Below are 14134 nucleotides of genomic sequence, written 5' to 3'. Positions count from 1 at the left end.
CAGTCTCCTCTACACAACGCAAGTTTTCAAGCCAGGAGAAAAACAGCAAACCTTGTCATCAGGACACATATGAAGACTCATTGCAACTATAGATTAGGAAGAACAAACAAAAAAAGCTATCTATCACGGAGAAGGAGCAAGAAAACATATTGAGTCCTGATCACTAGACATCTCCCCTACTGATGAGAGTCAGGGAAGAGGAACAGTGAAAATTCCGCACTCCTGAGACCCAGGGATACAACACCTGCCTAAGACTGAATTTGTACGAGAACAACATAGAATGCTTCCCTAACCTCCGCATCTTCTCTGCCATGTTAGCAAATGTCAGGTAACAAGAGCAGTCTGCTGGAGGTGGGCAAGACACTTGAGAGACACAAGTGGGAGAGACATTTTCTTGAGGCATATCATGGAGGGAATACATAAAACTGAGCTGCTATGATGAAAAACTCTCTAGGCCAGGCACGGTGGCTCAAGCCTGTAATCCCAGCATTTAGAGAGGCTGAGGCAAGCAGATCACCTGAGGTCAGGAGTTTGAAACCAGCCTGGCCAACACAGCAAAACCCTGTCAAAAATACAAAAATTAGCAGGGCATGGTGGCACACCCTTGTAATTCCAGCTACTCAGGAGGCTGAGGCATGAGAATCACTTGAACCTGCAAGGTGGAGGTTGCAGTGAGCCGAGATCGTGGCACTGCACTCCAGCCTGGGTGACAGAGTGAGACTCGGTCTCAAAAAAAAAAAAGAAAAGAAAAAGAAAAACTAGCTACCAAACCATTCCCTTATTCTAAGCAGAAGGTAGTATTTTAAAAATCTGAGGCTGGGTGCGGTGGCTCACACCTGTAATCCCAGCACTTTGGGAGGCCAAGGGGGTGGATCATGAGATCAGGAGTTCAAAACCAGCCTGGCCAAAAACACAAAAATACAAAAATTAGCTGGGCGTGGTGGCAGGTGCCTGTAGTTCCAGCTACTTGGGAGGCTGAGGCAGAAGAATCACTTGAATCCAGGAGGCAGAGGTTGCAGTGAGCCAAGATTGCACCACTGCACTCCAGCCTGGGTGACAAAGCGAGACTCCATCTCAAAAACAAAACAAAACAAAATAAAAGATCTGAAACCTGTGGTGCATTAAGGGTAATCCTGGCACCAACAAAACTTAAGAAGCTCAACTTTTCACTAGATTGATTCAATCCCATTACTAAGAGCCTAGCAAAAGAAATGTGCTCATTTCCAGACGCAAATATTCTTTATCTCAATCTCTACTGTTGTATGTAAGATGCCCAAATCTAAACTAAAAATTACATGATACACAAAGATGCAAGAAAAACAACACTTGGTCAAGGGACAAAGCAAACAAAATGACCAGACTCAGATATGACACAGTTGGAACTATGAGACAGGGAATTTAAAATAATTATGATGAATACATTGAAAACTCAGTACATAAACTAGACAAGTGTGAACAGATAGGGAATTTCAATAGGGAGGCAGAAATTTTAAGAAAGCATCAAACAGAAATGCCAGAAATGAAGATGAATCTTTCTGATGCATTCATTGGTAGACTCCATACAAGTGAGAAATCAGTGAACTTTAAAATAGATCAATTGAATTTACCCAAAAGGAATCAAGCTATGTACCGATAAACCTGAAATAACAACACAAGCACATTCAAATGCCTTTATATTTTTCCCAATACACTGAAAAATTTTTGTAAAAGGTATATAATAGTATGAATAAGCATAAGACTAGAGTGGGCACACAGTAGATACTCAGTAATGTTTCACAAATAAATTATTACTGTTTGTTAATGAATAAATTTACTCGTTAATGAGAAAATAGAGATAAATGGAAAATCACTTACTATAATCTATGTGAAATTGAGCAATTCCAGAACCAGGATAGTAGGAGCCCTTCTCCACAGTAATCAGGCAATGCTTATTTTGTTTTTCTTGAATAATTTCCTTTATTCCGGAAGCTCCTTGCTTCATCAAATTCCAGCTTCGTATACATCCATCTAGACGAGGGTTAATCTAACAAATTAAAATACAAGTCAAGGAGTGCATTTTAAACTTAAACAATGGCTCGATTATGAGTATAGGTTTTCATTAAGAGAAAAAAAAAATCCTTTCTTTGATAATAGTTGAAAGTATTTTAAATTTTATTTAAGTTTTTCTTTTCAAAGTGTTCTTCAGATGGACAGTCATTTTCAGTACAGGCGAGCTTATGCTATCACAAGCCCTCAGTGGGATCTTAATGATTTTTCACACTTCAAGCTCCACCTGCCTCTCTTACATCATCCAGTGGTAACTTTTCTGCTTTCAAGTTCTATATTTGCTTCTAGCTGTGGCCCTGGGCTCTAAGCTGTCTTGTTTATCTTTTTGTTTCTTTGATTGAGATGGAGTCTTGCTGGAGTGCAGTGGCAGGATCTTGGCTCACTGCAACCTCTGCCTCCCTGGTTCAAGCAAGTCTCCTGCCTCAGCCTCCTGAGTAGCTGGGATTACAGGTGCCCACCACCACGCCTGGCTAATTTTTGTACTTTTAGTAGAGATGGGGTTTTGCTACATTGGCCAGGCTGGTCTTGAACTCCTGACCTCAGGTGATCCACCCACCTCGACCTCCCAAATTGCTGGGATTACAGGTGTGAACCACCGCGCCCGGCCTTGTTTTTCTTTAGTGGCATTTAGAATATGGGTTTGTCTTGCCAATCAAACTCTAAGTCTCTTCAGACACAAAACTGTTTGCATTCTTTAGCCTCCATCAAGTATCCTGCCAGGCTCAAGACATGTAAAAACCATTTCATAAATGATTGATACTTTTTGAATAATTTATTTTACTTTTAAAGTGTATTAATTTCTCAGTTTCAAACAACAGGTATACTCATGTCAACATGGGTTAATTAATTCAAGCTTAATATCATATAATAGAAATCTTTTAAAAGCTAAAGTAACTACGAATTGCCAGGAATGAAAGACGGATATAAGATAGTAAATATTTAAATTAAATCAGCAAGTGTATCTGGCAGGCCTGTGACTTCAAATGAAATTTTTAAAACTCTTTGAAGAGTTAGTGGTTAGTCTCTTTCATCAAACCTATTCTATAGCTATTAAACAAATATTACATTTAGAAAAACATCTATTATATCTAATTTCAATTTGTGACAGGCTATAGTTGTACCCTCAGTAAAGAGGTATTTTTTTAACAATAAATTTCACCTTATGTGCTATTCTTTAGCTCTTGCATTTAAGTCCTAAAAATAGACTTGAGAAAGTCCTTTGGCTGGCTTTTACAAAATAGTGTAATTTTGGACTTAAATATATGAATTTATATGTTTAATGACTGAGTATGAATTATCATGATGTTAACACTGAACATTACATTACTAATGTCAACATTAGTGTTAACATTCTCAAGTGTTAACTTGAGAATTTTAGAAATCCACTTCATGATTTATGCTGGGGATTTAAATGGGCACAAAACCACTACATCATTTTTTTATTTCATTAATATAATTTCAAGGGTTACTAATGTTATTTTTCCATGATCATTTCAAGTCGTCACAGTACGCTTAACAAAACGACTTCTATTGACTCTCAGAAAAGCACATATTCAAATCTATTACAGACAAAAGGAATTCATCCATGATGAATAATAGAAGCTTGGATCATTACCGGTTTAATGAGTTCACTTTCCACTTTCCGAGGGAATCCTGCAAAGTATACTTTGGTTTCCAGCAATCCATTTTCCGGCTTAAAAAGGGGTCCAGGTTTATTTATATCCATCACAGCTTCTTTAGCTATTTTAATGCTAATACTATGTTCTAATTCTTCCACAGACACCTACAATTAAAAAGAAAAATTACCAAATAACCAAGCATTACTACATGTCATTTGAAATACTGGGATCTAAAACTTATGTTATTATTCCAATAAAATATTTTGTAATAATTTTAATGTAATTATTAATTCGTTACAACTCATTTGGAATGTCAAATTATGAGAAATGTGATAAAAAGGCATTTAGGGTGGCAGCACTTGATCAAAAATTAAAAGCATACCATATTTTAAAGTTAAAAAAATACTATTCTGTTAAGCTTAAACATCCAGTTATATATCTTTCAATTCCAGGCTGCTAGAAAATTAACAATTAAGTGAGCCATTCTATCTCAGGAAAAATTTAAATGGTCTTATTTTGCAATTGTCTGATAATACACATATGGAATCAATAGTGTAAATAAGTTCTTAATATAAAGTAAGAAAAATCAATATGTTCACTATTCTGTTAATTGCACACAAATTATTTTTCTTTAAAATTCAAAAGTGATTGAGGCAATAAGAAAAAAATACACAAAATTAAATTGGAGTTTCCCAATTTTGAGAGTTGTTTGGGTTTTAAAAAAGGTTTCAAGTAAGGGTAAACAACAATAAAAATTCCTTCCACTAAGGCAATTTGAAGAACCACTGCTTCAATCACTTCAAGTGGAACTACAGCGCTCAAAGAGCAAACTCTTCACTCACTAACCAATAATATAAGCCAAACAATAAGCATATTAAAACACCATGATAGGAAGGGAAAAACTATCCTCCAACATAAAATAAATTTAGTAACACAAATTTAAAGTTAGTCAACACTCCTTCTTTAATATAGCCAATTAGCAGCATGTGAACAACTATTCTCTCCTTTACAAACTTTCTTAACTTAGCCTCCAACACCTGACCCTGCTTGCTTCTCTTTCTACACTCTAACCACTACTTCTCAGTCTCCTTTGCTGGATCTTCCCCTCTCCACAGCTCAGGCCCCAGACCTTTTTCCTGTAGCCATGCAAGTATTTTAAGTGAGACACCATGACTCCACTCCAGGGCATTTGGAAAATTTGGAGGTGAGGAACACTTTTATTTGTCACAATGAGTAGGGGCCATGCTGGCATTGCAAGATGATAGACAATCTGCATTATGTACACAGGTTAGTCATGCAGAATTAATAATAATAAGTAATGCAGAGCTAATAATAAAATATCAAGTATTCTTAAAATCTTTTGAACATCCCTGCTAGGTATTCATGTAGGGAATATTCATGCTTACAATCATCTGAGTTTGTGCCTACATAGACACAAAATATTTGCTGCACTATTTTAGCATTCATTACATCTTTCAAGAATGTAATAATCTTTACAACTAAAGATAGATTGATACTTGTTTTGTTCATATCTTTACCAGGAACTTCTCACCACTTTGGAAAATTAATATTACCAATGGCAACACCATGTATACCCTTAATGGTATTTGAGTTGCTAATATAACACCCCAGCATTAGTCTTCACTTGTAGCTTTTACGTAATGCATAGAAGCAAGCTTTGACAAGTGTTGTAGTTATAGTTGACTATGTATATACTGAAATACATATTATTTTCTTATAAATTACTTTCCTTTTATTTATCCATATTAATATAATAATGAGAGCATTATATTGGTTTTGATTGGGTATATGTGAAGGTAGTTTATATTACTGATACATTTCATTATAGAATAGTAAAGGAGCATTATATATTTTCAGACATTGGATGAGATAGTGTTTGGAACCACTGGTCAACACAAACAGTTTCATGGCCTTAAAACCCCTCTTTATGCTGAGTATTCAAAAATTTGAATTGAAGGCTTAACTTCAAAAATATCCAGAATCTGACCACTTCTTACCACTCTTACCATCAGCACACCAGTCAAACTGTCATCTTCTCTCCGCTGGGTTATTCCAACAGTCTCCTCACTCCATATCCCCATATCCTGTTATACACTCATTCTCCACTTCTGGTTTCCACAAAGCCATCAGCTTCTGATTGGGATTATCTTTTAAAATGCAAACTAGATCATATCCCTTCTCAAAACCATCCAGGGCCTTTTCCATTTAGCATAAAATCCACATCCTCACCATGGCCTCCAAGGCCCTAGATGATCTTATTCTAGACCACGTTTCTAACCTCATTTTCTAACTATTCTCCCCTGCTGCTACACTACTCCTCATGTTATTCCTCAAATACCAAACACATCCTATTCCAAGAAATTCTGTACTTGCTGTTCATATGGTACAGAATCATTTTATATTCCTTCATGTATTTCTCATGACATGTGCTCTCAAGTCTCAGCTCAGATCTAATCCCATCAGAGATGCCTTTCCTGATTCTATATGCATACTAACCACCATCACTCTCTATGTCTTTGCCTGGCTTTTCTTTTTCCTTACAACATGAATAACTATCTGGCATATTTATTTTTTCATGCATTTGTTGTTTGCATCTCACCATTGGAATGCAAGCTCTGTAAGAGCACTGACTTTTTTTAATTTGCTGTTGTATCTTTACCACCTAGAATAAGGATTAGCACGTAGAAGTGCCAATAAATATTTTGCTGAATGAATTATGATACATTTACAATTAAAATTCCTATTAATATTAGACTCAAAATCAAAGATAAGATGTAATCATTTATAAATTCACCACATTTGCCCAAGTGTGCTTTGTTCATACCTCTACTGTAATATATTTCATATTACATTATATTATTTCCCAAAGAAGCATCAGCTACTTATCTGTGAGGTACTAAGCTCTAGAGCGAGGAAAAACTCTTGCTATTGTTGTGGGAAGTCAGGGACCCCAAATGGGGACCAGATGGAGCCATGGCAGAGGAACATAAATTGTGAAGATTTCATGGACATTTATCAGTTCCCAAATAATACTCTTATAATTTCTTACACCTGTCTTACTTTAATCTCTTAATCCTGTTATCTTCATAAGCTGAGGATCTACATCCCCTCAGGAACACAACTGTGTTAACTGTACAAATTGATTGTAAAACACGTGTGTTTGAACAATATGAAATCAGTGCACCTTGAAAAAGAACAGAATAACAGCGATTTTAGGGAACAAGGGAAGACAACCATAAGGTCTGACTGCCTGCAGGGTCGGGCAAAATAGAGCCATATTTTTCTTCTTGCAGAGAGCCTATAAACAGACGTGCAAGTAGGGAAGATATGGCTAAATTCTTTTCCTAGCAAGGAATATTAATAATTAATACCCTGGGGAAGGAATGCATTCCTGGGGGGTGGTCTATAAATGGCCGCTCTGGGAGTGTCTGTCTTATGCAGTTGAGATAAGGACTGAAATATGCCCTGGTCTCTTGCAGTACCCTCAGGCTTATTAGGGTGAGGAAAAAACCCCACCCTGGTAAATTTGAGGTCAGACCAGTTCTCAGCTCTCAAAACCTGTTTTCTGTTGTTTAAGATGTTTATCAAGACAATATGTGCACTGCTGAACATTAGACCCTTATCAATAATTCTGCTTTTGCACTTTGCCTTGTGATCTTTGTTGGACTCTTATCAGTAGTTTCTGATTTTGCCCTTGTCCTGTTTCCTCAGAAGCATGTGATCTTTCTTCTACTTTTTGCACTTTGAAGCACGTGATCTTTGTGACCTACTCCCTGTTCTTACACCCACCCCCCTTTTGAAGTCCTTAATAAAAACTTGCTGGTTTTGTGGCTCAGGTGGGCATCACAGTCCTACCAATATGTGATGTCACCCCTGGAGGCCCAGCTGTAAAATTCCTCTCTTTGTACTCTTTATTTCTCAGCCAGTAGACACTTATGGAAAATAGAATCTACATTGAAATATTGGGGGCGGGTTCCCCCGATATGCTATAGTTCTAATGCCTTGAACTCAGGAACTTAGCATCAAAAGCACTCACTAAAAGCTTATTGAATAAATGAGTGCATGTCTGCATAAATGAAGGACCAAAATAATTTAGTGATGACCTCACATGACTTCTCAAACTTCTTGTCTGAGCGCAACAGCTCACACCTGTAATGCCTGCACTTTGGGAGGCTGAGGAGAGTTGATCACCTGAGGTCAGAAGTTTGGGACCACCCTGGCCAACATGGTGAAACCTGTCTCTACTAAAAATGCAAAAACTACCTGGGCATGGTGTCAGGCACCGATAGTCCCAGCTACTTGAGAGGCTGAGACAAGAGAATCACCTGAACCCAGGAGGTGGAAGTTGCAGTGAGCAGAGATCACTGCACTCCAGCCTGGGCAACAGAGCAAGACTCCGTCTCAAAATAATAGTAATAATAGTGATGATAAATAAATAAATAACATAAATAAATAAATAGAGATCAGCACAAACTTCTTGCCAGCTCCTCTAGGCATAAAAGATCTCTTTTATGCACCACATTCTAAGGTGAAGCCAATCTTCTCTCAGCTATCCTCTGCTGATGGCAGCAATGACTCTATACTTCAGAAAAGACTTCTCACCACTATCAACTAGCAGTAATCCCTTCAGAAAAGTCCCACTTTAATCCAGTTGATTAAAGTGCTATTCTCGATCATTAGAATAGAGGCTATATGTAGGATTAAATTAAAATGCTAATTTCTTTTCTTTCTTTCTTTCTATTTTTGAGACAGAGTCTTACTTTGTCACCCAGGCTGGAGTGCAGTGGCATGATCTTGGCTCACTGCAACCTCCGCCTCCTGGGTTTAAGCAATTCTCCTGCTGGGACTGCAGGCGCGTGCCACCAAGCCTGGCTAATTTTTTTTTGTATTTTTAGTAAAGATGGGGTTTCGCCATGTTGGTCAGGCTGCTCTTGAACTCCTGACCTCAGGTGATCCACCTGCCTTGGCCTCCTAAGGAGCTGGGATTACAGGCATGAGCCACTGCGCCCAGCCTAAAATGCTAACTTGTAAGCACACTGATACCTGCTAATGTATATCATTTGCACAAAAACTGATAACTAGGTCTGGTACAATGGCTCATGCCTGTAATCCCAGCACTTTGGGAGGCCAAAGTGGGAGGAGGATTCCTTGAGTTCAAGACCAGCCTGGGCAACATAGCAAGACCCTGTGTCTATTTTTTTTTTAAAGGATTACTTATCTATCTGCTTATATTTGAATTTGAATTACCTTTTTAGATTTGTTACTATGTTTATTTCTCCTTACTTTAAAAAATATTATTGGCAATTGAAGAGAGTTTTCCTTGATCAGTGGTGTCTTTGCATAAATTGTTATGCCAGCCGGGTGTGGTTGTTCACTCTTGTAATCCCAGCACTTTGGGAGGCCGAAGTGGGTGAATAACTTGAGGCCAGGAGTTTGAGACCAGCCTGGCCAACATGGTGAAACCCTGTCTGTACTAAAATTACAACAATTAGCCAGGTATGCTGTTGCACACTTGTAATCCCAGCTACTCAGGAGGCTGAGGCACAAGAATCTCTTGAACCCAGTAGGTGGAGGTTGCAGTGAGCCAAGACCATGCCACGGCACTCCAGCCTGGGCAACAGAGTGAGACTGTCTCAAAAAAAAAAAAAAAAAAAAAAGGCTAGGTGTGGTGGCTCACATCTGTAATCTCAGGACTTTGGGAGGCCAAGGCGAGTGGATCACCTGAGGTCAGGAGTTCGAAACCAGCTGGACCAACGTGGAGAAGCCCCGTCTCTACTAAAAACACAAAATTAGCCGGGCGTGGTGGCGCATGCCTGTAATCTCAACTACTTGGGAGGCCGAAACAGGAGAATCGCTTGAACCCGCGAGGTGGAGGTTGCAGTGAGCTGAGATTGCGCCACTGCACTCCAGCCTGGGCAACAAGAGCAAAACTCTGTCTCAAAAAAAAAAAAAAAAAAAAAATGTTAGGCCGCCTAATAATCCCTAACACCACTGTTCACCAAACAGCAACTAAAAAAGGTAAACAGTTAAAGACAGAGTAGTTCAAGCAAATAACTAAAAACAATGATTCTAATATATCAAGGGAGAATATTATTTCTCAGGATGTTTCAGGGACTTACAGTATGTAGAATATATCTCATATAGCATCAGATAAATCCAAATCCATTTTGGTTTGGTATCACTATAAAAATAAATTATGATTTTATACAGACTGCATCAAAGTGGGAAGATAATTGATGAAATCTGCAAACATACCATATTCCATAGACCATTATTAATAACGTCACCTCCAGTTGTGATTTTGGATGTATGTTCATTCTTAAGCTGAATTTCAATCTTTCCACCACGAAGTGCAATCAGGAACCACGCTGAGTGATCAATAGATTCTGCATACAGTATCACGCCTTCTGAATCATATGTCCGGAAATCAAATTCTGCTGAAAATCTAAACAATGGACAAAGAGAGATCCTTAAGAGTGAGAAATACAGAAAGCTCAATGCATTATTCTTTTTTTCTTGTACTGACAAACAGTAACACAAAGAGTCAATTATTTCTTTTTCTGGAATTAATAAAAGAGAAGGGCAGAATTAGACTGCTCATGTATTATCTCTGGTTCCATGTATGTTTAAAATTAAGTTATTATATTTTCTTGCTTATTCTTGGAATCTTTTCCCCAGGGAACAGATGCTTTGGTAATTTGTCATCTTTCTGTGGCTTATGTTTTGAAAGCACCTTCCAAATGCTGGAATTAATACACAGGTATAAGTATCAGTCATTCTATACCTCTCCTGGAGCCTTTTATACACTATATAATCTGACATTAAGAAGTGGTAGTTTTTTGTTTTTTGTTTTTGTTTTTGTTTTTGCTGTATCCATAAGTGATCATAAAATGTGTTACAATTTCATCGTTGGTTTATTCATCAAAAGGCATATTTTCCCTATAATTTCACATGTCAGGAATCACTCATGGAGATCTACAAGATGGCAGATGACTGCAGACATCATTAAGCCTTCATGTGTGGTAAGAAAGGTAAAATTTAAAAACTTAAAATGTATCTATTAGCTTTCCTAAAACTCCAATTGCATAAGTCACTGTTGTAGAATACACAGAAGGAAAACTTAAAAGACATAGTCTCCCACATGTTTGGGGGTATCTGAGTGCTGGCAACATCTGTTGCTATTAAGACTCTAGACATATATGTAGCTATTACAGGGGAGAAAAGTCTTAGGATGCAGGACTTAAAATAACATGTGTTGATTCAGTATCCTTAAAACACTTCAATGAGAATCAGCATTGAAGTTTCCAAGGGACTAGCAAATCCAAATGATTGACAAAAGACAAACAGGGAAAAGGTACAATAGGTGTATAACTATTAGTCACCTAACTTAAAATAAAGGCAATTTAAGTTAAAGAGTCTGGACTTCAGATAATTGCTAAATTAGGCAGGACAGAATCCCACACTCTTACCGCAATATAGTATAATAGTAATAGCAATAGAGGCACCATTTGCAACGGGGCACAGATCTCCCTCAAATGGAACAAAGAAAAGGTGACAAAATGAATGTTTTCATCTTTAGAATTCCAAAGAAATATTTAAAAAGAGGTAAAATGTGGAGTAAAGTATGTTGGATGGATAACAATGTAGCAGGAATTTACTGAACTCAGATTATGAAAAAAAGAACAATTTTGCTTGGAATAAGGACTTCTATGCTCTTTCATAATTATCTGAGCATTTTGCTGATGTGAAGCAATATTATCTTGCCAAAATCCAAATCTGTGTATGCTCAGGATCTTCCAGTAGTTGATTCTATTATGGAGATAATTTCCTTTTCTTTGTAAAATCAGGCTGAAATCATAGTTTCAAAGGGTCATGTTCTGCATATTTTGTTTCTGGAATATATCATCAGCATATTGATTCATTACAATGGGGAATAATTCACTCTTTTTCACAAGCATGGTAAACAGGAAAATAGAGTGAATTTGTTGACATTTACGTAGGGAAAGTATTTGATAATGAGCAACAGATGGAAAGAAATTTGCAAAAATAAAAGCACTAGCTATTTGTGTTGATCACACAGGGGGCAGTTTATAAAAATTCATCAAGCTATACGTTTAATCTAATGTGTACATTTCGGTACATACTTTATATTTCAATGAAAAGTTTAAAATAAATAAATAATAAATTCTGGAAAAAATAATTTGACCAATTCCGATCCCATGTTAGAGATCAAACTACTGTGAATCGTCAGTGAGAAATGAACAAACTCCTGGAGACTGGCTCCAGGACCTCTGGATGGTATCAATATCCACAGATGCTCAAGTCCCTTATATAAAATGGCATAGTATTTGCATATAACCTATGCACATCCTCTCACGTACTTTAAGTCATCTCTACATTATGTATAATACTCAATACAATGCAAATGTTATGTAAATAGCGGTCATACTGTATTGTGTCTTATTTGTATTATTCTGTATTGTATTGTCATTGTGTTTTTTTCTGAATATTATCTACCCGAGGTTGGTTAAATCCACAGATGAGGAACTCAAGGATTTGGAGGATCAATTGTATTCCTAAAAGTGTTATTTACTAGAACTAGTATTTTTCTCTCATTATTATTCTCATAGCAGGGAAGGGTTTTCTCCAGTCTCTATCATTGGAAGATATTACTTGCTCTGTGATGTTAAAGGAAAAAAACCACATATTGGCAGAAATAAGTGTGGAAGGAGCACAGTTACTTAAGTATTTACGTAAGTTATTGCTCTTAGAATAATTTTCAATGTTTTTAATAGTATCTATGAATTTAGTTGAATTATTTAATGAATGATCATTCATGTATCTAACATTAAATTCTAAACATACATGCTTATTTAATTAAAATATTTTAAAATTTGAACTGTATAATCTGTCTCAAGCATTTTTCCTTCTCATTATTCCAAAAAAAAATCCAATTTCTTTCTTCTACTTCCAGCAATGTATGCTTCTGAGAAAATCTGATAACTCAAGTACAATTATAGCAGATCACCTGAGGTGATCACCTGAGGTCAGGAGTTCAAGACCACCCTGGGCAACGTGGTAATACTCTGTCTCTATTAAAAATACAAAAATTAGCTGAGTGTGGTGGCTCACACCTGTAGTCCTAGCTACTCAGAAGGCTGAAGCAGGAGAATTGCTTGACCTGGGAGGCGAAGGTTGCAGTGAGCAGAGATTGCACCACTGCACTCCAGCCTGGGCAACAAAGCAAGACTCTGTCTCAAAAATAGATAAATATAATAAAATAAAAATTGGATCATAAACATTGCTATAAAAAATAAAGTGGAATCATGACTAAAAAACATAAGCATTTGCGTCATTTCTGAACTCAATCTAACTATGATAATAATGGATAAAGTATTTAGATAGCCAACTAAAATTATGTAATGTATGTCTTTAAAATGCCACTTAAGCAAGTTTAAATTTTTTCCTCGATAATTTTGAATATAATGATATTCTAAAAGCAATACTGGGTATTTTTTATTACCTAGTTTTCATAACATGTGTAAAGAATAACGGAAATTTCACAAGTATATTACATCTACTTTCCCAGCTTCTTAGTAAATATGCATTTTCTACAAAAGGAATAATATGGAATAATGTAAAATGGTCATTGGGGAAAGTCAGCCTAGAATGACTCAAAAAGGTTTTAGCATGAAAATTACATGTGTGAAGGAGTAAATTAACTTTAGGGTTCCCCAAGTCATCTGATTGGTAATATGACTACATTATCTGATAGGTAATACAATTTCACACACTTCAAACCTTTTCAGCCACTCTTCTTCTGCCCTTATCTGCTTAACCTCTAGAGATTATCATTGGTGTAGGTTCCTCACCTGCTGATTTCTGGCAAACGAAATTTTAAATATAAAACAACCCCTGCAAACTGCTCCGCCAAGTAAAGTAATTCATACTTTGTGTCAAGGTTCAAGGGAAGGCACACTGAAACAACCTGGAATAAAAGAAACCAAATAAACAACAAGAAAATCAAAATGCATAGGTTATTGCTTAATGTCTGTGTGAGGTCACGCATTTTTGTTTGGTTACTAATGTATCATCTGTAATACACTAAAATAATTAAGAATATTTTCGGTAATAATAAAGACATATCTTCCATTTCCTTGTATAGTCTATCTATCAGTATAACCTCCAAGAATATGTGTGTTTTAAAGTCTCATTCAATGTGCATGGCTTTTGATCTTTGGCTTTAATACTTCCTTTGCAAATTTTCATCCTAAACACAAACTCTTTCTCCAAGAACCAATATATATTTCCTTAATTAAGTGTCAGGTATAATATCTCCCACGAATTATGTCTGAAAATTATTTTTATTTGAAGTCAGAAATAGGTGTAAGAATTAATGTACCAATAAACAGCACCTCATTCATTCACTCATTCATTTATTAAGCAAA

At 36.6% G+C, this 14134-nt stretch overlaps 1 protein-coding gene across 2 annotated transcripts in view; it reads right to left on the bottom strand.

The window, feature by feature from the left end:
• The window catches only part of PROS1 (protein S), a 40302-nt gene that overhangs the window by 10317 nt on the left and 15851 nt on the right, over positions 1 to 14134 (bottom strand). For both annotated transcript variants that reach the window (XM_032150375.2, XM_058438183.1), the window contains 4 exons: positions 13559 to 13674; positions 9942 to 10131; positions 3662 to 3829; positions 1855 to 2023 (listed from right to left, as the gene is read on the bottom strand). In XM_032150375.2, coding sequence (XP_032006266.1) covers positions 1855 to 2023; positions 3662 to 3829; positions 9942 to 10131; positions 13559 to 13674 — 643 coding nt within the window. The remainder of the gene's footprint in view (positions 1 to 1854; positions 2024 to 3661; positions 3830 to 9941; positions 10132 to 13558; positions 13675 to 14134) is intronic.

Source organism: Hylobates moloch, unplaced genomic scaffold (assembly GCF_009828535.3).
Source record: "Hylobates moloch isolate HMO894 unplaced genomic scaffold, HMol_V3 SCAFFOLD_4, whole genome shotgun sequence".
Taxonomy (NCBI): Eukaryota; Metazoa; Chordata; class Mammalia; order Primates; family Hylobatidae; genus Hylobates; species Hylobates moloch.
Note: the sequence above shows the minus strand (reverse complement) of the source record. Positions and strands in the feature narration are given on the sequence as shown.